General features: G+C 43.3%; 1 protein-coding gene across 3 annotated transcripts in view; it reads left to right on the top strand.

The window, feature by feature from the left end:
• The first annotated feature begins 1,424 nt into the window (after positions 1 to 1,424).
• Positions 1,425 to 26,006, top strand: part of GPN1 (GPN-loop GTPase 1) — a 52,143-nt gene continuing 27,561 nt past the window's right edge. The window contains exons 1-8 of one of the 3 annotated variants that reach the window (XM_067550556.1): positions 1,425 to 1,922; positions 2,100 to 2,193; positions 4,518 to 4,557; positions 10,347 to 10,413; positions 12,245 to 12,282; positions 13,134 to 13,212; positions 13,317 to 13,411; positions 24,087 to 24,132. In XM_067550556.1, coding sequence (XP_067406657.1) covers positions 1,812 to 1,922; positions 2,100 to 2,193; positions 4,518 to 4,557; positions 10,347 to 10,413; positions 12,245 to 12,282; positions 13,134 to 13,212; positions 13,317 to 13,411; positions 24,087 to 24,132 — 570 coding nt within the window. In that variant the 5' untranslated portion in view covers positions 1,425 to 1,811. The remainder of the gene's footprint in view (positions 1,923 to 2,099; positions 2,194 to 4,517; positions 4,558 to 10,346; positions 10,414 to 12,244; positions 12,283 to 13,133; positions 13,213 to 13,316; positions 13,412 to 24,086; positions 24,133 to 26,006) is intronic. The other 2 variants (XM_067550555.1, XM_067550557.1) reach the window with 2 other exon arrangements.

Here is a 26,006-nt window from a genome sequence, read left to right on the forward strand (position 1 = left end):
GGGCTCTTCAGTCTATCAGAGAAAGGCATACCATGATCCAATGGCTGGATGCTGAAGATAGACAAATTCAGACTAGTAATAAAGCACACATTTTTAACAAGTTAAGTCCAAAACAGACTGCGAAGAGTTACAAAGTCATCTCACAAAACTGGGTGATGGGGCAACAAACTGGCAGATTAAATTCAATGTTTATAAATGCAAACTAATAACATTGGAAAACAATCTCAACTATACAAACAAAATTATAGGGTCTAAATGAGTTGTTACCACTCAGGAAAGGGATCTTGGAGTCATTGATGATAGTTCTCTGAAAATATCTGCTCAATATGCAATGGTAGTCAAAAAAAGCTAACAGAATGCTAGAAACCATTAGGAAAGAGAGAGATAAAAATATCATAATGCCACTATATAAATCCATTGTACTCCCACACCTTGAATATTGCATGCCCTTCTGTTCATGCCATCTCAAATATATATATATATATATATATATATATATATATATATTAGAATGGGGAAAAGTGCAGAGAATGGCAACAAAAATGATTAGGGACATGGAACAGCTTCTATATTAGGAGAGATTAAAAAGACTGGGACAACTGATCTTGGAAAAGAGATGACTGAGATGATACATGATAGAGCTCTATAAAATCATGAACAATGTGGACAAAATGAAAAAGGAAGTGTTATTTACCCATCACATAACACAAGAACCAGGGGTCATCCAATGAAATTAATAAGCAGGGGATGTTGTGAAGGGCTCAAAAAATGTAAGTTAATAGAAGATAGGTTAATCAATGGCTATTAGCGAAGATGGTCAAGGATGTCACCCCATCTATGGGTGTCTCTAAATCTCTAACTGTTAGAAGCTGGGACTGGATGATAGGGGGTGGATCACTCAGTATATTGCCCTATTCTGTTCCCTCCTTCTGAAGCAACTGGCTGGCAGCAGGCACTGTTAGAAGACAGGATACTAGGCTAGATGGAGCATTAGTCTGACCCAATATGGCCATTTTATGTAGATGATCACAATGATCCCTTCTAGCCTGAGAATCTTTTAATGAATGTATTCTTCTCCGTGTTAACTCCTCTCCTCCACTGATCTTTCATGGAATTCCTCCTTCCTTTTCCTCTCACTTCTGCTTTCTTCCCCTTCCTCAAGATCACTTTTCCTGTCCTCCCTCTTACCTACACTGATAGCAATCAGTTGTGGCCAATAAAACAAGCAGCTGCATTCAAGGACCCCACCTACTCATGCTTCCGCTGGATGGGTTACCCCACAACTTTATTCTCATTGCCCGCCCCCCCCCGCTCCAAACAACACACACCACTCGTTGTGCTGCCTGCTCCCCCCAGGACACATTACTCACTAACTATCCCTTACACCGGGCTGTCAGGATCCTGCAGCCCATTGCGGACGGAGGTGAATTTTGTGTGCATGCGGAGGGGTCTTGGGAGAAAGAAAACAAGCCTGTGGTGCCGGGGCGTTGTAGGGTGAGAGCGGAGGCTCTGTGGCGCTGCGCTGGCACGGCGTGAGCCCGTGTGAGAAGAGCCTGCGCCGTGCCGCACAGAAGGCCAGAGCAGGGCTGGGTATAGGCTAGAGGGGCCAATGGCCAAGCGGTAGCGGCGGCCGGGGGAGGCGGGGCCGGGCCCGGGCCAGAGTGGGAAGGAACTGGAAGGAAAAGGAAGCCCGGGACCGGTTGATTTTCTATTCCCGCCCCCGCTGGGCTCACCCCGCCCGGCCCGTTTCTTCCGCCGGGGAGGACCTTTCGCTCTCTGCCCCGGGCCCGGAAGCGGAGAGCATTATTAAGATGGCGGCGGCGGCAGCTGAGGTGGCGGGAGCTGGCGCGGGGTCTCCGGCTCCGCCGGTGTGCGTGCTGGTGCTGGGCATGGCGGGCTCCGGCAAAACCACCCTAGTGCAGGTGATGAGCTTAGAGCCCGGGGGTGGGGGTCTCTGCGTGGGGAGAAGAGGCGAGATTATTTCCTCCCGAGGCGAGGGGGGAGGGGGAGAGGTCACCCCATCCCGGGGGGAGAGGGAAACGTGTCTGCGGGGGGCGGAGAGCTCACCCTTTCCTCGAATTTCCCCCTTTCCTCCTCAGAGGCTCACCGCCCATCTGCACAGCCAGAATTCCTCACCCTACGTTATCAACCTGGACCCTGCTGTGCGCGAGCTTCCTTTTCCCGCCAACATAGGTGAGTCGTTTGCTCGGCGCCCTCTGGCACCTGGCTCTGGCAGATGCCCTTTCATGCAGCCCTGTAAGTGCTGCGTCAAGGGTAACTAATACATTGATGGTTCAGTATATAGATTCTATTGAATACTGAGCCAGTTTGTTCATCTCAGCCACGTTTCTAGGGCAAGTCTAAGATCTTGCATGTCATAGTGTCACATGTAGGTGAGGGTTGAGCAGAATGAGTATGTAGTTTTTTCTCTTAGCCCTGAAAGACATATGTAGTGGTGCTTTCTCTGTGCCTTGTCTTGATTGAGAGGGCTCTGGGTTGTAGGCAGGTTGAGATGAACGCTGGGTTTCGCTAGTTTCCCTTTAAAAGCATAGACACAAACTGATATGTACCTCCAATACACAATCCAATAGAAAATATCAGGAGTGTAAATCAGTTGCACACCTAACAATGTTTGCTTTATTTAGGAAGTCTGTAAAGAACAAAACAAGCAACATTTTTCCTAATGAATTAAAACGTCCTAGAAGTGCAATTCAAACTATATTCTTAATACTTTTTGTATATCTTTGTTCACAAATGGGGAGTTGGATGCTGTGAGGTTGACTAGGTGGGTTGTATCTCCTGTTGGAAGAGTCTGAATGCTAACATGAGGGTTTATTTAGGGTGTTCTAATGAGGTATAACTAGGGAGAAATAAGGTTATTTTTTGTATGGCACTAGCACCCAAAGACTCCAGTCAGGATTGGAGCCCTGGACATGTTCTGGACATGGTACAGATGCTTAGGTAAACAGCCCCTGAGTTGAAAAGTTTGCAGTCTGATCTGAAAGAAGATGTCCTTCATTCCTCATTCTCTCCTATTGTTTGGTACAAGAGTAGTGGTAATAGGATTGCACAATAATATATGTTCATAATTTGGTGGTTTTGAAGCATTTGAAAGCTTTCTTTTATTTATAAATATTAGCTATCTACACTTGCCATTCAGTTTAGCCATTTTTCAGTTTGTGACTTCCTTTGTGCATCATAAAAGGAATCTTGAGGGAAAAAGCTGAAGGACAAGACTAGTAGCCTTACAGAATAGTTCAGAGAAGAGCATTCTATTTTTAAGGGATGACATGGATGGAAATGCAAAGGAATTGCAGGAGAAGGGGATAAATGAATGAGCAACATTTTCAACTTTGAAATTGGGAAAGCAAAAAAATGTAAACTGCCTATCAAGAAGCATTTGACGAGGGGAGGTTATTTCAGAGTTTGGTAGGCTCTTCACTTGTGACATTCAGATCTGAACTAAACAACACTGGAGGATGCTTTAATCCTTGGCTGTTCTCTGCAGTGTAAGGGGAAGCTTCCAGACTTCCTTTTCCTGGTTTAGGTAAGGGAATATTCCATAACAGCTCCCTCTCCTATTAATGTTCTCACCAGGATATTTGGAGCAAAACAACATCAGGTAGTGGGAGAGGCGGTGAGAAAGAACATGCTTTAATGTAAAATATATAAACTCTTGTCCTTGTTCAACTTTATCTATATGCAACTATAAACTAACAAATTATTTGCTGTGTTGTACAAAACCCACGCTATTTACTATCTGCTGTGGTGTGCGGAAACTGAGATACCACACGGTTACTCAGCACTCTATTGGTCTCTGCCAGTTGTAAAAAGCAGTCTGGCTGCTGGTCAAGCAACTCACCAGTGCTCAGACAGCTCAGTCAAGAAGCTCAGGCCAACACAATCCATTCGGGAAATTCCTATATTTCTGTGAAATGGGGGAGGCTAATGATGGGACAGGGATGATATTGCATTATCAAAAGAATGTGAACAGGAGAGGGGTGGATAATGGGTGGTTGAAAAATTAAAAGGAAGGTTATAAAATGAGAGTGAGAAACATAGTGGGCAAAGGGTTTGCAGTGCTAGATGAGGGGTGGGATTAAAGTATTACAAGCAAGCAACAATGCAATAAAGAAATTTACTGCTTTACAATTCCCAAGGGTGTTGGATCCATCACCGCAGATAAATCCACATGTTCTGTTCACCATTGCATCTGGATCTAGCCCTGCTGAAAGCAAATATAATCCAAATGTTGATTGGCAAACAAGTAAACTATTTGGAGCTCTCATGTATCAGTGTGATGTTTTACAAATGTGGTGGTGTTGGAGCACATGACTAGTGTAAATGAAGCATTATAGTCTGCTGTGTGACTAGTCCAACATGTATTGGCTTCCTTCATTCAGGTGGGGAGGGAGAATGCTTAGACCTGGGGAGCTATCTTCCCCCTCTCATTATTATATTACTATAATGTATTCAGTTAAGATAGTTGTGACTTTTTCACTTTATTCCTTTTCTAGATATCAGAGACACAGTGAAGTACAAAGAAGTCATGAAACAGTATCCTTTCTTGGTTTAAAATAATCTCTGTATACTCAACTCCTACAGACACAGACTACCATTTCAGTACATTGGAGAGAGAGAGAGAGAGTTGTGGGGTTTGGTGTTGCTCATGGTTAAAATATAGTCCGAGAAAGTGAGAATTTAAGCCAGGATACTGGTTGGCCTGTGTTGGTTGGGAAGTGAGGGCTTTGGTATGCTTATTGGCTGTGTCTGTTCCTGGGATGTAAATCATAGAAGATTAGAGTTGGAAGTGACCTCAGGAGGTCATCTAGTCCAATCCCCTGCTAAAGCAGGACTAACCCCAACTAAATCATCACAGCCAGGGCTTTGTCAAACCACACCTTAAAAACCTCTTAGTATGGAGATTCCACCACCTTCCTAGGTAACCCATTCCAATGCTTCACTACCCTCCTAATGAAAAAGTTTTTCCTAATGTCCAAGCTAGACTCCCTCACTGCAACCTGAGACCATTGCTCCTTGTTCTGTCATCTGCTACCACTGAGAACAGCCTAGTTCCATCCTTCCCGGAATCCCCTTTCAGGTAGTTAAAGGCTGCTATCAAATTCCCCTTCATTCTTCTCTTCTTAAGACTTAACAAGCCTAGTTCCCTCAGCCTCTCCTCATAAGTCATGTGCACCAACTGCCTAATCATTTTTGCTCCCCTCCTCTGGACTGCTTCCAGTTTGTCCACATCCTTTCTGTAGTGGGCCCAAAACTGGACACAATACTCCAAATGCGGCCTCACCAGTGCCAAATAGAGGGGAATAATCACTTCCCTTGATATGCTGGCAATGCTCCTACTAATGCAGCTCAATATGCTGTTAGCCTCCTTGGCAATAAGGGCACACTGCTGACTCATATCCAGCTTCTTATCCACTGTAACCCCCCGGGTGCTTTTCTGCAGAAGTGCTGCCTAGCCCGTCAGTCCCCAGTCTGTAGCTGTGCATGGGATTCTTCTGTCCTAAGTACAGGATTCTGCACTTGTCTTTGTTGAACCTCATCAGATTTCTTTTGGCCCAATGCTCCAATTTGTGTAGGTCACTCTGTATCCTATCCCTATCCTCCAACGTATCTACCACTCACCTCAGCTTAGTGTCATCTGCAAACTTGCTGAGTGTACAATTCACCCCATCCTCCATGTAACCCTTCCATGTCTAGGGTAGCCACCTGTTAATGCCAAGGTCAGGGCAGGCTGCAAAAGGAGAGCAGTTTCTCCCTACACGTGTGGGTGACACTGAAGTCAGACTTCCCAACCAGCCACAAACTGCTTCTGATTCCCCACACCGGTTATCAAGAAGCCAGTACACAAATACATATAGTCCCCTTTACTGTATTTCAGTCTCCAGCTCCCAATCAGCCACTAGGTCCAGTAAAGAGACTAGTTATTTAAACTCTATGCTCTTTACTAAAAAGGTTCCTTCTGACCTCAAAGGGTCAGCCACAGCACCAGATCAATATAAGTTTAGATCTTCCCCAAAATACCATGCTGCCAGCCAATCCTTTAGTAACTAAAACTAAAGCTTTATTATAAAAAGAAACAAGCTATAAGAGACATGTGAAAGGATTAAAGCAATCAGTTATATACAAATTATTTGAAAGTCCATATACATCAGGTTTTTAGAAGAACTCTGGAGTTAGCAGGCTTGTATAATCCCTCTGGTGCACATCCAGTACCTGGGTGGGTCTCAGTCCTTTGTTTCACAGCTTCAGTTGCAGATTACTTGATCCAGAGGTAGATAGGTGGCTAAAAGCTGAACAGGATTGAAGACAAAATGGATTCCAAGGCTTCTACCTTGTATATCCTCTGGCCCCTGCCATGCTGCTTGTGGAATTTTACAGGAACCAAAATGGAGTCCAGAGTCACATGGGCAAGTCCTGGTGACTCATCAGGTATATCCCAGGCTTCTTTCCCTGGGCCCCTTGCACCTGGGAATGTCTTAATGGGCCATTAAGCAGGCTGTTGTTCTGCAGGCATCCTGTCTGGGGTGTGTCCCAGACAGCACAATTTGAAATACAGATATCTCAAACATATCCATAACTTCCATTACACATATAACACATGAACATAAACATCATCTTACCTAGGACGTTATAGCCTTTCTAAGAGTACCTGACACGGCATACCTCACATGACTTATTATGATTTTGACATACTGATGTCAAACAATATCATAAATGCCCCCCCCCCCCCCCTCCTCCAATCCAGTCAGCATGACACTTCAGATCATTAATGAAGATGTTGAATAAAACCAGCCCTAGCATGGACCCCTGAGGCACTCCGCTTGTTACCAGCTGCCAGCTAGACATTGAGCTGTTGATCATTACCTGTTGAGCCCGATGATCTAGCCATAGTCCATCCAACCCATACTTTTTTAACTTGCTGGCAAGAATGCTGTGAGAGACTGTATCAAAAGCTTTGCTAAAGTCAAGGTGTATCATGTCCACTGCTTTTCCCCACATCCACAGAGCCAGTCACCTCTTCATAGAAGGCAATCAGGATGGTCAGACATGACTTGCCTTGTGAAGTTAGAATGAGTCTGTGTAATAAGGTCTGGATGCCACTTTGGTCGTTTGTTTCCTTCCCATAGTAATATGGCCCCCCAGCCCTATTGTTGTAGTGTTTGGGGAATGAAGATTTGTGCTTTGTGCCCTTCTTTGTGCCAATGATTTTGTGCTCAGACGGTTACCTGCTCCTATCCTTGTTCCTTTTGAGAGGGCAGAGATTTGCTGCTTTGGTTGTGCCAGCACGTCTGCCAACCCAATCCTGTTTGTCCTAAAAGAGTAAAGAGAAAAAATCCACTCTTTTACTTGTCCATAGAGAGAGAGACTAGAGGATCAATTTTTGCAGAATATAAGCAGTGGGTTTTTTTTTTTTTTTTTTTTTTTTTTTTTTTTTTTAAAGAAGTTTCTATCCCTCATGGTTTATAAGAATAACCTTCCATGTTTGTTTACCAAACATAAATTGAAGCACTGCTATCTTGAATGTTTAGGCCACAGTTCTATTGTCTCTCACTGGTCAATGTTTGATGCAAATGCTGGAGCCCCTGTGCGTGGTCCAGAGCTGGCACCGTGGTAAGAATACTAAAGTCTGGTTTTCATAAATGAAAACGAGGCAAGGCTTTTGATGTGGATTATTATTTAACATTTGTATGTAGCATATGTGTGGATGAGTACTTGAGGTTAGACTTCTAGCTATTGTTTAGGTGTGAGTAGAAGTTATGGTGGGGTATTTGGCTAGTGATTAAGGTGGAATTTGGGATTCTGGTAGAAGGAGAGGGTGATAGCTGCCTCTGCAGAATCCAGCATTGACCACTGTTGTAGACTGAACAACTTACTTGATGGGCTTTTTTTGACTTGCCTGATCTTCTGTTATGGATATTTGATCTCTGGGAAGAATGGTGTTATGAAATAGTGTATGTAGTGATGAATTAAAGGGTTAGTGCTTGTATAGTATATTACAGCGGACTGCCAGGTCTGCTGTAGTTAACTTTTATACTAGCCTTCAGTTTGAAGTTTGACTTGTAAGTGCTCTAAAATTTGCACAATTACTTGAATAGCCTTGAAAATTGCAGTGCCTCATGGGGATGTTGGACAAGTTGGAGAGAGTCCAGCAGAAGGCAACAAAAATGATTAGGGGGCTGGAGCACAAGACTTATGAGGAGAGGCTGAGGGAACTGGGCTTGTTTAGTTTGCAAAAGAGAAGAATGAGGGGGATTTGATAGCGGCCTTTAACTACCTGAAAGGGAGTTCCAGGGAGGATGGGGCTAGGCTGTTCTCGGTGGTGGCAAATGACAGAACAAGGAGCAACGGTCTCAAGTTGCAGGGCGGGAGGTCTAGGTTGGACATTAGGAAAAAGTTTTTCACTAGGAGGGTGGTGAAGCACTGGAATGGGTTACCTAGAGAGGTGTTGGAATCTCCATCTTTAGAAGTTTTTAAGCCTATTGGGCTGCATTAGTAGGAGCATTGCCAGCAGATCGAGGGAAGTGATCTATTCGGCATTGGTGAGGCCGCATTTGGAGCACAAGACTTGTGCGGAGAGGCTGAGGGAACTAGGCTTGTTTAGTCTGCAGAAGAGAAGAATGAGGGGGGATTTGATAGCAGCCTTTATCTACCTAAAAGGGGGTTCCAGGGAGGATGGAGCTACGCTGTTCTCAGTGGTAGGAGATAACAGAACAAGGAGCAATGGTTTCAAGTTGCAGTGGGGGAGGTCTAGGTTGGACATTAGGAAAAAGTTTTTCCCTAGGAGGGTGGTGAAGCACTGGAATGGGTTACCTAGGGAGGTGGTGGAATCTCCATCTTCAGAGGTTTTTAAGGTGCGGCTTGACAAAGCCCTGGCTGGGATGATTTAGCTGAGGTTAGTCCTGCCTTGAGCAGGGGTTTGGACTAGATAACCTCCTGAGGTCCCTTCCAACACTAATATTCTATGATTCTATGATGTGGGGAAGGGTTAGTGATCCAAATTAGTGGAGTTTCCTGACCTACAGCTTCCCTCTCCCTGCCCAAAAAACCCCCAAATCAAAAACAGATTTTAGGGTTTATGAAGTCCTACCAGTATGTTTTTGAATACAGATACGGATCAAACTAGGGCTGAGAGCACCACACCAGGATCTCATTACTCAGCAGTTACCTCCACAGAGTGCTTCATACCCACTAGCCTTTTGGGACACCAAAAAAATGGGTTATGCTGAGCATACATGGATTGAGGAGCTGAGTGGGTTTAGTACTAAGGAAAATTTACCAGCTTAAAGGGATAAGCAGTAGTCTTTGATCCCGACTCACTCAGCCAGTGTCAATTCGTGTCCCACCTAGGTCAAAAAACTAAAAAACATCTGAAGGCATTTTGCTAAAATCTTTTTTTTTTTTTTTTTTTTTTTTCCCCCCCCCCAGGGTTTTATTTTATAGGGAATGTAATCAAAGTATTTTTTGTGTTGGTTTGTTTGAAAGAAAAAAGACATGGATGCTTCCTGGGAGGGGAGGGGGGTTAGGGAGAGTGGTTTATGGGTGATTATGAGGAGGGGCATAAATGGGGATGGGTTGCAGGAGAAGGGCTGAGGCGCTCAGGGGGTGGGGACGTGGTCCACTTGGAATGGAGCAGGGGTTCCTTTCAGCCCCAAGGAGCAACTTTTTGCATGGTAATGGCATCTACAGTGTTAACTAATGGCTTAATGGCACGGAAAGGACACAGTGAGCTGGAAACATTAATGGGAGGACAAAATTTGCAGGGAATGGTTGGGGAGGGCTTGGAGAAGGAGAGAGAGAGAGGCCAGTCTTTTGTTGAATGCTTAAAATTACTGTAATGAACATGTAACAAAACTGTCAACATTTTGGGACATAGACCATGTGTGAGATTTCTCTGCAGCTACACATTTCAAATCCCCATTCCAGTGTAACAAAATGGATAGAAGAGCGGTTAGGAAACATATAGCAACTGTGTGGCCTAGCAAAGAGACCACTGGACTGGGACTATTTTTGGCTCAGTCATTGGTCTGCTGGGTGACCTTGGGCAAGTCACTTCATTTCTGTGTCTGTTTCCGTAAAATGGGGATAATGATATAAAGTTCTTTGCAATCTACTAATGAAAACACTGTTTTTTCCTATCATTTATTTGGTTGCATCACCTAGGAAATTAGATTGTAAACCCTCCAGGGCAGGGGTTTTGTCTTACTTGTCACTGTTAGGTGTCTAGCATATTCTTGGGCTCTGTAAACAAACAAGTAGTACCAGGTTTGGGAAATAAGCCTATTAACATATCTATAACCTTCTGCTTTCCTGAGCTGTGTGTCCAGATATGGTCTGGGCCCAAATGGTGGAATAGTGACTTCCCTCAATCTCTTTGCCACAAGATTTGATCAGGTACCAAGCTCTTTATGATTATTATATGAGGCTATGTATGTTAGTAACAAGCCAGTTTCACACTCTTCCACCTGTGGAATTGCAGAGAGCATAGTTTCACTCAGAAGAGAAGTTTGAAGCTGCAGTAAAAAATACTTGCTCTGAGGCATTGTAAATGTAGTCAGATGCATTGAACCACATATCTAGTTAATTGACTGAGTAATGTTATTGAGTTTGATCCAGGATTTGCTGCTGAGACTAAAATGTCTCTGGGATACAGACTGTATGGGTGCAAACAACTGGCATTCCAGCCCACTCCACTTGGCGCATAGAAAGCAGCAATACTGCAGCATTGTGTTGCTCCCTAACTTTTGATGACCTGGTTTAAAGTAGGAGAGAGAACATTACAGAGAGATGATAGTTGAGTTTGCAGCCATGTCCCCTGATTATTATTATTAACCTTGTTTATTATGGTAGTGCCAAGCCAGAATGGGACCTCATAATGTTAGGCACTGTACAAACAGAGGAGCAGACAGCCTAGCCCTGTATTTTTATCTTGTAACTTTGCCTGGGAAATGTGTGTTTGTGATTATTTCCTTTTTAAATTAGATTTTTTTTTGACTATTTGAAGGCAATTAATTTAAGCATTTTTAAGTTTGCTTAATTCTTTTTTCAAAATTTTCCTTAAAGCCTCTTTCTGAGTCCTGTAGCTAAAACAATTTGAAGTTTTGCATATTTACAATAATACAGTTAGAAGTTTGCTTGGTTTGACAAGTGCTTCATAAATTCTATGCTGGGTAAGAAAAAGCAGAGGAGAAATGAGAACACTGCAGTTTATATGTAAACTCTACAAAGCAATATGAAGCAGAGGAAAACTGTGGAAACTGCAGCTCATTAGCTTTACAGGGCTGTGAGATCTGGCAAGAGCCAGGATGTGGTGGCACTCCTGAGCCTTGAATTAAAAAAACAAAAACCCTTCAACAAAATACTACTTTAATGTAAAGATATTTAAGATGTTGCTATATCACAACAAACTTCGTTAAGATGAAGTTAAGTTTGCAGGCATCTATTAGTGGTTTGAGTTTATTACCTTTCCAGAATGTTGAGTACATTGTAACACTAAACATTTAGAAACCCAGAATATTTAGAGTTAAGACTAAACTTACAAGAAACCCAAACCTTTGAAAATGTGAAGTTTCCTGGTAAAGTAGCCAGTTTACCTTAGTTCTGCTCCCGTAGATGTGCCAGCTTTCCAGCATTGTGTGTTGAGTATAGAAAATGTGCACCACAGAACATCAGTTTTGTAACTGTTCATACATGCTTGTTTTTGATACTATGTGTTCTGCTTTGACACCATTCTGATTTTTGTTCTTTTTATGTGTGCGCTCAGATTTCTGGGCATCTGAGGCATATATATGGAGATTTGCTAATTCTATTTAATGACACTTGAAAACTGGCTGCCATCTGGAATCACAGTGCCTGATCTAGTGAAATGCTGAGGATCTTTGATGAGGCATTAACCAAACCACATCTCACAAGATAAGACTCTTAATGAAGAGTGGAGAACGATTGCCTTAATTGTACAGTTTCTCTAATCAGGATATGGGCAGAGTTGAGGTTGATTTTAGTATATACAATGATTGAGTACTTATCCACTTTCCCTTAACAGTTTATTTCCCTATTTTATAAAGGCTTAGGGTTTTTAACTTTAACATTCCTAGGTGTACATACATAGTAAAAAAAAAATTAATTTGAAGTTAACAAAGCCTATCTCTTAATCAAAGCAAAGACTATACACTTTTACTGGATCTAAATACAAGTTCTATTATTGATTCCTTTTCTTTCCAATCAGGTGATGAAGTTTATTGAAAAACGACAGAACACATCCAAGTGAGTAAATTCCAAAATAATATACTATTCTTAAATCCCAGTAGGAAAGCCATTTGGAAGAATTCCAGTACAGGGTCTTTACTTGAGCAAAGCTGTCTGAAATTACCAGTCTTGTGCTGGTAAAGAGATTTGTATATATCCAGATGCAGAACTGTCTGCTACTAAAGTTTGTAGTGCTTGAGAAAGAGTTACAACTTAAAGCACAAGCAGCCAGAACAGCATAAGAACAGACTCGTTCTCCTGGTCACACACCTCTCTTGTACTTTCCCAGCACAAGACTTGTAATTTTATCCTTTTTCCTTCTGTAAGGTCCACGGGGTTGCTATGGTGAGGAAGTTCAGTGCCACCTGCTTGTTGGTTTTCCCATAGCCTCAATTTTGAGTATATCTAAACAAAAGGCTTGGTATTTGATGGATAATTAAATCAGAGTTCCCTGTGATATAGCCCTGTTGCTAACAGTTTGATGCTGTTAAGAGTTGGGTCTGTTGATTGCAGAACTACCTAATATGAATTGCATTAAAGCCCATTGTTCTGTGTAATGTATAAACACAGGGAATCAGTCTTTGTTCTAAAGATCTTACAATCTAAATAACTATTATGTTGATGCTTTTGACTTTATCATTTAAATGTAATCTGCAGAGAACAGTAATGAGGACTTTTTGCTGGTACATTCAGTGCATGAGATCTTCAGGTCATTTCCCAAGTTCTGGAACTCTTCAGGAGAGACCTCCCTGTGCTGCAACAAAAATTCACATGATCTGGCTGATCCCATCTTTTTGATAGGCTAATCACCAGGATATTGTGCGTTTGACTAATTCTTCCTTTGTTTGTGGGGGCTGCTTTCTTCACAGATATGTTCTTATTGATACACCAGGACAGATTGAGGTGTTCACCTGGTCAGCATCAGGCACCATCATCACTGAGGCGCTGGTAAGTGTTTTTTGCACAACATGAGAGTGAAGCTGGTTGGGGTAGATGGTGACAGAAATGGTATGTTGTACTTAACTAACCCTTGCTTTATCCTGTGCTTTCAGGCTTCCACTTTTCCTTCAGTTGTCGTTTATGTGATGGATACATCTCGCAGCACCAGCCCCATCACCTTTATGTCTAACATGTTGTATGCTTGCAGGTAAGAAATCTTGGGTTCAGAAATCAAGTGTATATCTTTTCAAAATGCTGTCTGTCTAATACCTATTCTTATCCTCACAAAGAAATGAAGGAGCCCATATTTCTCAAAAAGATCTTGAAATTGGAACAAAGTTCATAGAATCATAGAATATTAGAGTTGGAAGATACCTCAGGAGGTCATCTAGTCCAACCCCCTGCTCAAAGCAGGAGTAACCGCAGCTATATCATCCCAGCCAGGGCTTTGTCAAGCCTCAGCTTAAAAACCTCTAAGGATGGAGATTCCACCACCTCCCTAGGTAACCTATTCCAGTGCTTCACCACCCTCCTAGGGAAAAACTTTTTCCTAATGTCCAACCTAGACCTCCCGCCCTGCAACTTGAGACCGTTGCTCCTTGTTCTGTCATCTGCCACCACCGAGAACAGCCTAGTCCCATCCTCCCTGGAACCCCCTTTCAGGTAGTTAAAGGCCGCTATCAAATCCCCCCTCACTCTTCTCTTTTGCAAACTAAACAAGCCCAGTTCCCTCAGCCTCTCCTCATAAGTCCTGTGCTCCAGCCCCCTAATCATTTTTGTTGCCCTCCGCTGGACTCTCTCCAACTTGTCCACATCCTTTTTGTAGTGGGGGGCCCAAAACTGGACACAATACTCTAAATGCGGCCTCACCAATGCCGAATAGAGGGGAATAATCACTTCCCGTGACCTGCTGGCAATGCCCCTCCTAATGCAGCTCAATATGCCATTAGCCTTCTTGACAACCAGGGCACACTGCTGACTCATATCCAGCTTTTTATCCACCGTTACCCCCAGGTCCCTTTCTGCAGAACTGCTGTCTAGCTTGTCGGTCCCCAGTCTGTAGCTGTGCATGGGATTCTTCCTTCCTAAGTGGAGGACTCTGCACTTTTCTTTGTTGAACCTCATTAGATTTCTTTTGGCCCAATACTCCAGTTTGTTTAGGTCCCTCTGTATCCTATCCCTACCTTCCAGGGTATCTACCACTCCCCCCAGCTTAGTGTCGTCCGCAAACTTGCTGAGGGTGCAATCTACCCCATCTTCCAGATCATTAATGAAGATGTTGAACAAAACTGGCCCCCGGACTGACCCCTGGGGCACTCCGTTTGTGACTGGTCGCCAGCTAGACATGGAGCCATTGATCACTACTCGTTGAGCCCTATGCTCTAGCCAGTTCTCTATCCATTTTATAGTCCATTCATCCAACCCATACTTCTTTAACTTGCTGATAAGAATACTGTGAAAGACAGTATCAAAAGCTTTGCTAAAGTCAAGGTATATCACATCCACTGCCTTCCCTACATCCAGAGAGCCAGTCACCTCATCATAGAAAGCAATCAGGTTGGTCAGGCATGATTTTCCCTTGTTGAATCCGTGTTGACTGTTCCTGATCACCTTCCTCTCTTCCAAGTGCCTTAAAATGGACTTCTTAAGGACCTGCTCCATGATTTTTCCAGGGATTGAAGTGAGGCTGACCGGTCTGTAGTTCCCCGGATCCTCTTTCCTCCCTTTTTTGAAGATGGGCACTATATTTGCTTTTTTCCAGTCCTCAGGGACCTCCCCCTGTTGCCACGAGCTTTCAGAGATAATAACCAGTGGCTCTGAAATCACCTCAGCCAACTCCCTCAGCACCCTTGGGTGCATTGCATCCGGCCCCATGGACTTGTGTATGTCCAATCCTTCTAAATAGTCTTGCACCTGTTCCTTCAGCACTGCGGGATGTTCGCCTCCTTCCCATTCTGTGCCACCCAGTACAGTAGTCTGGGAGCTGATCTTGTCTGTGAAGACAGAGGCAAAAAAGGCATTGAGTACCTCAGCTTTCTCCACATCCTCTGTCGCTAGGTTGCCTCCCTCATTCTGTAAGGGGCCCACACTTTCCCTAATTTTCCTCTTGTTGGCAACATACCTGTAGAAACCCTTCTTGTTCCCCTTCACGTCCCTTGCTAGCTGCAACTCCAATTGTGCTTTGGCCTTCCGGATTTCATTCCTGCACGTTCGAGCAGTGTTTTTATAATCCTCCCTAGTCATCTGACCAAGCTTCCACTTCTTGTAAGCTTCTTTTTTGCGTTTAAGTTCACCAAAGACTTCTTTGTTAAGCCAAGCTGGACGCCTACCATATTTGCTATTCTTTCTGCACATCGGGATGGTTTGCTCCTGTGCCCTCAATAAGGTCTCTTTAAAATACAGCCAGCTCTCTTGGATTCCTTTCCCCCTCATATTAGCCTCCCAGGGAATCCTGCCCATCAGTTCCCTGAGGGAGTCAGTCTGCTTTTCTGAAGTCCATGGTCCGTATCCTGCTGTTCTCCTTTCTTCCTTTTGTCAGGATCTTGAACTCGACCATCTCATGGTCACTGCTGCCTAGGTTGCCACCCATTTCTACTTCCCCTACCAAATCTTCCCTGTTTGTGAGCAGCAGGTCAAGAGAAGCACAGCCCCTAGTTGGTTGCTCCAGCACCTTCACCAGGAAATTGTCTGCGACCCTCTCCAAAAACTTCCTGGATTGTTTGTGCTCTGCTGTATTGCTCTTCCAGCAAATGTCAGGGTGATTGAAATCCCCCATGAGAATCAGGTCCTGTGAACTGGAAACTTTCCCTAGTTGAGTAAAGAAAGCCTCATCTACCTCATCCTCCTGGTCTGGTGGTCTATAACAGACACCCACCACGACATCACCCTTATTGTTCTTGCTTGTAAGCTTAACCCAGCGACACTCAACTGGCTTATCTCCAGTTTCATACTGGAGCTCAGAGTAATCATAGTGCTCTCTTACATACAGTGCAACTCCTCCACCCCTTCGCCCCTGCCTGTCCTTCCTGAACAGTTTATACCCATCCATGACAGTGCTCCAATCTTGTGAGTTACTCCACCAAGTCTCAGTTATTCCAATCATGTCGTAGATTCTTGACTGTGCCAGGACTTCCAGTTCCTCCTGCTTGTTTCCCAGGCTTCTTGCATTTGTGTACAGGCACTTGAGATAAGTAACCAATTGGCCTACTTTCACAGTATGAATCGGGAGGCCTCCCCTGCTGCACCCTCCTCCTTCTGCTTCCTTGTGGTGTCCCTCTTCCCCACTTACCTTCGGGCTTAGGTCTCCATCCCCTGTCGAACCTAGTTTAAAGCCCTCCTCACTAGGTTAGCCAGCCTGTCTGCAAAGATACTCTTTTCTGTCTTCGTTAGATGAATCCCGTCTCTTCCTAGTAATCCTTCTTCCTGGAACAACATTCCGTGATGGAAGAATCCAAAGCCCTCTCTTCGACACCACTTGCGTAACCACGCATTTACTTCCCCAATGCAACGGTCCCTACCTGGGCCTTTTCCCTGAACAGGGAGGATGGATGAGAACACCACTTGCGCTTCAAACTCCTTTATCTCTTATTATTTGACCATTCATATCACACTCAAAATATTCCAACCCAAAGAAAACAGTGCAACACTGACAGATTCAGTCATTTCTCTCAATTGGGACCTGTAAGAACTCCAACAGGTAGCTGTTCCTCATCACTAAAAATCCCTTGTGGAGTTTCACAAGTATTGATACCATCCTCCCCTCCCCCCCCGCCCCCTCTTCAGTATTTAAGATCTTTTGGAGAGGTTGAGAGGTCCTACATGAAATCAGTTATTTGTAATGTTGTGTTGGTCCAGAATATGAGACACACACAGTAGATAAGGTAATATCTTTTGGTAGACCAGCTTCTATCATTATATCTGGCTCTAACTCCACAAGATTTGTAGCATTACTCACACCCATCCCATTCTCAGTGTGATGCACACTGCCTTACTTCTGTTAACTCCAGTGGGGAGTCCACCTTGAGGGAGGGTGTGACAATAGGCTGCTGCTCTGTTCAATATCATGAGTGGAATATTGGTATCGGGGGCTGACTCATGATTTTTTTAATGTGAATGCTTGGGGCTGGCAACGCCATTTGCCTGCTACCAAGGGCTTGTCGACACGGTGTGGTAATGCGCTCTATAGATGTGTTCACTCGTGTTATGTTGCACGTTAATCGGTCGTGTAGACCCTCCTGGTGTGCACTAAAGGTTCCCTAGTGAGCTTTAACATAACACTGTTTCAAACAGCTCTACATTAAAGCACATCAGCAGGGTCCACTGGGACCAGTTAATGTAAAACTTGCATGTCCTGAATGGCACGTACTCTTGTATGTTTGAGGTACTCAAGGTACAAGGTAGTACCTTGTACCCAATTAGTACAAGGTACCAGCATTGATACTAAAGAACATACGTACTCTTTTCCTTATCACACACCCCCCCTCCCCGGGCAAGCTTCTCTTCTCCAGACTAAACAAACCCAACTTTTTTTTTTTCCCCCCAATCTTTCTTTGTAGGTCATGTTTTCTAAATCTTTACTGTGATGCCAATTGAGTCATAATTTAGCTTGTGTACTAATACACCTAGTTCTTCCTGTTTATTCACTGTACTCTGCATTTGTATAGACATGTAAGATGTTGAACAAACTCCCGCACTAACTTCACTCTTGTTGCTGCTATGATCCTATTGTAATTTCTTTCTCCCACCCCTTACCCTATCTCTGCACAACATCTAGCTCTCTGAGGTCACCTTTTTGTGCTTATCCTGTGGGCTTTTGCCACCTGTGCTCTTTAAACCCAGTTTAAAGCCCTCTTCACTATGCTGGTGAATCTGTGCATGAAGATGCTCTTCCCATTAATCAGATAGACCGCATCTCTTCCCAGTAGACCTCTTTCACAGAAGAGCATCCCATGGTTGAGGAAGCTGAAGCCCTCCTATTGACACCATCTTTGTAGCCATAAATTCATCTCCAGGATGAGAGTGCCTGCCTGGGCCCTTAGCTACCACCCCAATCCCTCAAAGAACCCACATTACTTATTGAAAGGAATTATTTATATATTAAATCAGCTTTCCCTCAAAAAAAAAAAAAAAAAATCCCGTTTGAGTGTGATGTCTGAGGGGATTATAGGGTAGTTTTATGGACTATCATTGTCCCTTACATATACCCTGGGGAATCCTCAGTACTGGAATAGACATGAAAATGATTAAAGGATTAGAAAACATCCGTTACAGTGATGGACTTAGAGCTCAATCTATTTAATTTAAAGAGAAGGTTAAGGAGTGATTTGATTAGGCTATAAATGTTTGCATGGGGAAGAAATATTTAATATTGGACTCTTCATTCTGGCAGCAAAATGTACCACAATCAATCCAATGGCTAGAAGTTGTAGCTAGACAAATTCAGTTTGGAAATAAGCTGTAAATGTTTAATAGGGGTATCTAACCATTGGAACAGGTTACCGAGGTTCTTGATGAATTCTCCATCACTGACATTTGTTAAATCAAGAGTGGATGTTTTTCTAAAAGGTCTGCTTAGGGAATTATTTTGGGGAAGTTCTCTGACCAGTATTATACAGGAGGACAGACTAGATGATCACAGTGGTCCCTTCTGGCCTAGGAATTTGTGAAACCTTGAGGTCTCTGAAAGAAATATGTGAACCACACAAGTTTCCAATTTTAGATATTATTATAACTAAGCAAAAGATAAAATAATATATATATATACAATCAATTAGAATAAAGTAGGTTAATATCAAAGCCATTTGTCAGGTTGATTAAGCCGATCTTTTCTTACAAGCGCTTGGGAAGGCAACAGACTTGTTTAGCTATCGGCCTCCAAAATAAGAGGAGTCTCAGTGTCATCTGTCTCTGTGCCAATGATATATTTATATTCCATCCAATAACTGATACATAGAGAGGCAAATCACTCCCAGTTGAAGCTATGCTCTGATGCCACTTAAAGCAGTCTGTCTATATTGTTGATGGCTAGGTAATAGCTAATCTCTTCCCATCCAACAGAGAGTTACATGAAACATTCCAATACTAGTCAAGAGGACAGTTTGTTACATCTACAATTCAAATGATAAATTTAGGAGAGAATGACTTGACTTGTCAGTATTAAACATACAACTCCTAACCCATGAAATGTGTGTGTGATTTGTTAGCCAGCAAGGTATTTTAACCTAGTGCTGTTTTAGTTATTTGAGGAGCTTTTCTATAGGCACCATTCTCAGATTCTGTGTGCTGTAGCCACACACAATCTGGCACAGGCATGCAAGCTCACTGCTAGCTATCTGCTGAAAATGGGGGGGAGGGGAGTGTAAAAATGCTAAGGAAAAGGCATCCTTCTAATAATAAATTTGAAAAGAGAAGGTTGATTTATAGATTCCAAGGCCAGATGAGACCATTGTGATCATCTAGTCTATGTTCACACTGCAGGGCTAATTCGAATTTCAGCAGCCGATTTAAAGAAATAGCAGCAGACTGTTCACACTACGCTGTTTGAGCTGGTCTCTTGCGTTCACACTGGTCAGCCTTAATTCGAATTAGAAAGCAGTGCAATGTGGGTAGCTATCCCACAGTGCAGCTAGCCACGTAGGCTGTTGGGACAAGTGTCATCATCCCAGGATGCATCGCTGCTTCCCCCCCCCCGTTCCCGCCCCCAAACAAACAGGAAAAGGATTTTCGTGCTGTTTTTTTTTTGTTTGTTTGCTCCCTGCAATCGTCATTGCTTCAGAGACATGGAGCCAGCTATACTCTGCACTATAATTGTGATCGTTACAAATACATCGTGGCTTATCCTGGAGTACTTGAGAAATAGAGCAAGAAGGCGATGCATATCCTATATCTATGTCACTGAGGCTGCCCTGCTAGAAGACTTCCAGCAGAACAATTACCGATTGCTGCAGGCTGCAGCGTGTCACCTGCAGTCCGTGGAACGTAGGTTCTGGTGCAGGGAAACAAGCACAGACTGGTGGGACCCCATCGTTATGCAGCTGTGGGATGATGATCAGTGGCTGCAAAACTTTAGGATGCGAAAGGCAATTTTCCTCGAACTGTGCTCGGAGCTTCCACCGTCCCTGAAGCGCGTGAACACTCGCTTGAGACAAGCTATGATTGTGGAGAGGAGAATCGCTATCGGTCTCTGGAAGCTGGCAACCCCTGACTGTTACCACTCTGTTGGGAATCAATTTGAGTCGGTAAATCCACAGTGTGCATAGCCGTGCACCAACTGTTCAGTGCCATAAATAGAGTTCTGCTACAAAGGCTAGTGACTTTGGGAAATGTGCAGGACATAGTGGACGGGTTTGCCGTGATGGGCTTCCCCAACTGCGGGTGGGCCATTGCTGGGACGCACATCCCCATCTTAGCGCCAGTATACCTGGCGACTGAGTACATGAACCGCAAGGGGTACTTTTCAGTGGTCCTGCAGGGGCTTGTGGATAACGGGTCATTTCACAGACATCAATATGGGGTGGTCTGGGAAGGTGCATGATGTTTGTGTATTTCATAACTCGGGGCTGTTCTGTAAGATGCAGGTGGGAACTTTCTTCCCCGACCAAAAAATTCAGATCGGGGGTGTGGAAATGCCCCATAGTGATCCTGGGGGATCCTGCTTACCCATTGCTCCCTTGGCTAATGAAGCCATACACCGGACATCTTGACAGTGACAAGGAGTGTTTTAATAAGAGGTTAAGCAGCTGCAGAATGGTTATAGAATGTGCTTTTGGGTGTTTAAAGGGTAGATGGAGGAGTCTCCTCACTAGGCTGGACATGAGTGAGAAGTACCTCCCTTCTGTGATATCTGCTTGCTGTGTTCTTCATAATGTGTGTGAAGCTAAGGGGGAAAGGTTCCCCCAGGTTTGGGCTGTGGAGGCAGAAAGAGGCTCTTCACTGTCTCCAGGGGTAGGGTGTTAGCTTGCTGGCTAGCTGTCAGCGTGGCCACCGCAGCTTTATGCTCTGATTTCCACCGGGGTGGAGGAGAGCAGGTGCTGCGTCCTGGCCAATGTCCTCCGAGATTTGTTTGGGGCATGGGAGGGGGAGGGCGTTGTTGGGACTCTGTCCACACTAACACAGAGCAAGTCTGCCTGGTCCCGCAGGAGTCTCAGCATCTCCTGCGTAGTGCTGCGATCATGGTCCTGCATTTGTCCTATGTTCTGGGACATGGTCAGGCACCTCGCTCTTTGCTCTGCGTCTGCGGCTGCCAATGCGTTCATGAGCTCCAAAAACATGTCATCTTTGTTTAGTTTCTTCCGTTTCCTAATCTGAGACAGTCCATCCGCAGCACTGCTTAATGGTCAGGCCACTGATGAGGTGTCTGCAGAATGAAAAAAAAAAAACAAGATAGCCCCAGCCAAATTAGTGAAGAACAATATACATATGTAATAGTTTGAAATAATGATGCCTTGATAAAATGTAGCCACAGTTTTTAAAGTTAGGAAGAAAAAATATATGTATCAATTTCAACAAGGATGGCTTTATAAAATGTTGCCTCTAGTTTGTGTATTGAAGAGGAAGAAGATACATATGTTTCAGTTTCCATAATTATGCCTTGATAAAATGTAGCAAGTGACTTTCTCTGTGCTTGAATGCCAAACCTTTACAGAGAGCTAATGCAGACCGCGTGGTGGGGTAGGGGGGTAATCGGCTGGCATCACAAATCCACACAGACAGGAACTGAAGAAAGTAAAGGGGAGAGAATCTCAGCTTGCATTCCAAACCCTCGCAGATAGGGAAATCGGGCGGGGTGTGTGTGTATATCTCTTCCTGCATCCAAAACCCACACAGACAGGATCCGGGGTGGGGTGGGGGTGTATTTCTGTGCTTGCATTCCAAACCCTTACAGAGAGCTAATGCATACTGCGTGGTGGGGTGGAGGGTAATTGGCTGGCATCACAAACCCACACAGACAGGAACTGAAGAAAGAAAACTCACCAGATGTGCTTTCCCTGGGATCATTTGTGCTGTCCTGTGTGCTGGTGGACTGCTCTGGAGTCAAGAATGAGTCGAGAGTTTCTGGGAGAACGGGCATGCTGGAGCGCGTTTTGGCAAACTGCTCTCCACGCTGGCAGCAAGCACAGGAAATGGAAATTCAGATCTTCCCAGGATTGAGGGGAGGGGACTTTACCTACTATTGTGACCACAGAGCAGCACAGCGCGATTTGCTAGAGAGGTGAAAATGGGGCATAATGGGATACATTCCGGAGAGCAATAAATTCGAATTAAGCTCCATTATGTTCACACTGACACGAATTCAAATTAACAAATTCAAATTAGGCGCTACGCCACTTGCAAAGGTGGTCTTATTAATTTGATTTTACAGGCACCTTAATTCGAATTAACAGTGGCACCAGTGTAAATGCGGGAGTAATTAATTCGAATTAAGAGACTTTAAATTGAACTAAGTCTCCAGTGTGAACCAGGCCCTAGTCTGATCTCTCATATAACACAGGCCATAGAAAATTCCCTGAAATAATTCATACAGCTGCAGCATTGGAAAGAGCCATCACTTGTGCATGATTCTGGGAAAACATCTAGTTTGTGACAAGGACATGAGAAGACTCATACAGGTTGGTGATTATGACTCCTGTGGTTTCATTCAGCTTTAACAAGCTGGTATGTGGTTAAAAAGATTAGCCAGTGGTCTTATTGATTCAGATGCTTTAATATTGACAGATTTTCTGATTCACTAGAGGTTTCTTTCTTGTAGATATTGAATCTTAGATGGTACATATTGCTGGACTTCTACCCTTGGGTGACCAGCCAGGAGTGTGGAGGAAACATAGGCCTTTGTCAGATGTGGTGGCATCCCATGGCTAAAGGCCAGCAGCCAATTAATTATATTAGAAAAGAGACTAATAAGAGGAGATACAATAAAAGGATGTAAAATAATTAATGGTACAGAGAAGGGAGAACAGAAGCTATTGATCTAACTGTCTCATAATAGAAGAACAAGAGAACAATGTTACCAGTTGGAAGTTTTAAAACCTCTTAAATTTTTTCATGCAACTTGTAATTAAGCTGTGTATCTTCCTGCAACAGAAAGTCATTGAGGCTAAGAACAAAACAAAAATCAAAAAGGGATTGGCTATTTATATGGCTATTAAGAATATCCAGAGTTTTTTGTTATAACCATACACATTTTGAAAGGGATATTAAACCTTGTGTTTCAGGGATTGAGCCAATCTAACTATTAGAGATGAAGATGAGTTTTATATGGGGGATAGATTATTCCATACATGCCTGCTACACTGTTCTTATGCCATCCTCGTGAAGAAGTTGGTTCTGGCTATTGTTGGAAAAAGGGTACTGGACTCGATGGACCTCAAGTCCAATGTAGTTTGGCAATTCTGTGTTCCTAAACAAAGAACCTCCCCTTTCTATTAACTGTGGCTCAGAGTCCATGGATCCAAAAATATATCCAGTTAGGTCTGCAGGTCTGTATGTATTTTGAGGTATTTGAGGTCATAGGTCAGTCCACAGACATTATCTCAACCATGCTGAAAGTCCTGAATCAAAATAATTTAAAAAAAGTAAAATTACCAACAAGTAGAGCTGAAATCATAGGAAAACCTCAGCCAAACTAAACCATGTACACAGGACAACGGTTGTTCTACAGAGAGATGCGTATCTCAATTTTTATATTTTGGCCCTCAGTGATCTGAATGGAAGATTACACTTTAATTTGGTCAGAGTAAAATGTCCTTTCCTTCTAAAATCACAATTTTCAGGTTCAGTTTTTATATGCAGGCCTATCTGTTTCATGCTTAACATCTTTTCACATTAATCTTTGGTTTATTGATGTCTAGGTGACTTTTCTGACTTTTCCTCTTCTTTCCTTTCAGTATCCTGTACAAAACGAAACTACCTTTTATTTTGGCCATGAACAAGGTAAGTAGAATCTATTGTCAGTGTCCAAGGGAACAAGAGGCTGGTTAGACTTTTCTTATAATAGTGTTGTCAACTCTCAGCAAGGACATCATTGTCTTGGAGAGAGATTGATGGAGGAATACTGGCTACCAAAAGGCTCTAATTCAATGGAGAACGGCACAACAAGAGCCAATGGCCGGAAGTTAAAGCCAGACAAATTCAAATTAGAAATAAGGCACAGATTTTTAACAGTGAGGGCAATTAACCATTGGAAAGCAGGGATGTGGTGAATTCTCTATCATTTTGAATCTGTAAATCAAGACTAGATGCATTTCTGGAGGTATACTTTAGCCAAACACAAGTTATTTGGGCTCAATATAGGGGAAATTACGTGAAGCTCTGTGACTTGTTATACAGAAAGTCAAACTAAATAATCTAATGGTTGCCTCTGTTCTTAAAATCTATGAATAGGAGGTTTATTTCTGATGTGGAAAAGATTAAGGCAGTTAAGCTCAGCCTTGAGGTGACCAACAGGAGCAATCAAAACTAGGAAAGTGAAGATAGCCTTTCAATTTGATAATCCATTAAATATTTTTGAAGGATGCTAGTTGTGTTGTCATGTCTGGTATCAAAATGGAGAAGAGACAAGCTTTTCTGTCCAAGGAATTGTCTCTAAATTGGAGAAATTGCCAGATTTCTTCCTTTTCATCTTATATTTCCCTCTCTTTCTCATACTAAGCTGTCAAACCTTGCTGTGAAACCTCAATCTAGAGAGGCTGTTCTTTGTGGGGTTTTGGCTGGATGCTAGGTTTTTCAAAACCATGCATGTGACTTAAAACCACAAATCGCACTGAAAGTGACATACTCCTAAATCACTTAACATTTTAAAAAATGACCCTTGCCTCACAGAGGTTAGAATATAAATATAAGACTAGGCACAACGGGTAAGTTTTTGACAAGCAATAGGAGGGAGAAAGGAGAAGACAGGACAAGGATAACACTGCTAAGACTCTTCAGCTGCAGAGGTAGCTAATGCACAACATGATTTTTGATTTGGTTGAAAAGTTCTGAGTATTCTTACCTACTGCCTGTTTCCTTTTTTAAAAAGTTAATCACTGCCTGATGCCATTTTAAAAAATACCTTGTAAAACTTTCTGTTGGTGCTTTTGAGTATGAATATATTTGTGTGTGCCCACACACACTTGGTCACCCCCAATTCTGTCCTGCTAGTGCCCTTTCCAGGATTTAAGGGCTGCCATCTCCCAGCAAACAGCTTTGCCTTTAAGAAAAAAAGTATTGTCACTGGGGCTTTTGAGGGATTGAAGATCCTTGCCCCTGCTGCTTCTCCTCACCTCTCTGGACCTGCTAGGAGAACTAGTCTCATATGCCTGGATAACAGCCCTGATTATTCTCTGCTATGGAAAGTTGCGGGGTTACTCTGATTGGGACTCCCTGTGTCCAGGTGCTGCATCTTTCCTTTAATGCCATTCTTTTTCCTTTTTACACTGATTTTACATGCCATCTTCACAGACAAAGACCACATTTCTACCACCTTTCACTTACACTGGATCACTCAACCCTTCAGCTGGAGGAGTGGTTCAATACCATATCTACCCCCATAGTCTTGCCCGGCCCTGGTTAGGTAGGGAGAATTTTCTAAGCCTACCACTTCTCAATAACGGGCTGAATTTCCTTGCCCAACAGAAAAAGCACAAATGGAATCCTGTAAACATTATTTTCTATTGCCTCAGATCCTCTTTCTCAAGGAGTCCCCCTTCTTTGGCAGAGCCTGTTGATGCCAATCATTGACACTACTAAGTTGTACACTTGCCAGACACCAGTTGACCTAAGGATATTTCCCCATTCCTTTGTATTTACTGATGTATATTCTTAAA

Source organism: Emydura macquarii, unplaced genomic scaffold (assembly GCF_026122565.2).
Source record: "Emydura macquarii macquarii isolate MOO-44397 ecotype Brisbane River unplaced genomic scaffold, CSIRO-AGI_Emac_v2 contig_1300, whole genome shotgun sequence".
NCBI lineage: Eukaryota > Metazoa > Chordata > Testudines > Chelidae > Emydura > Emydura macquarii.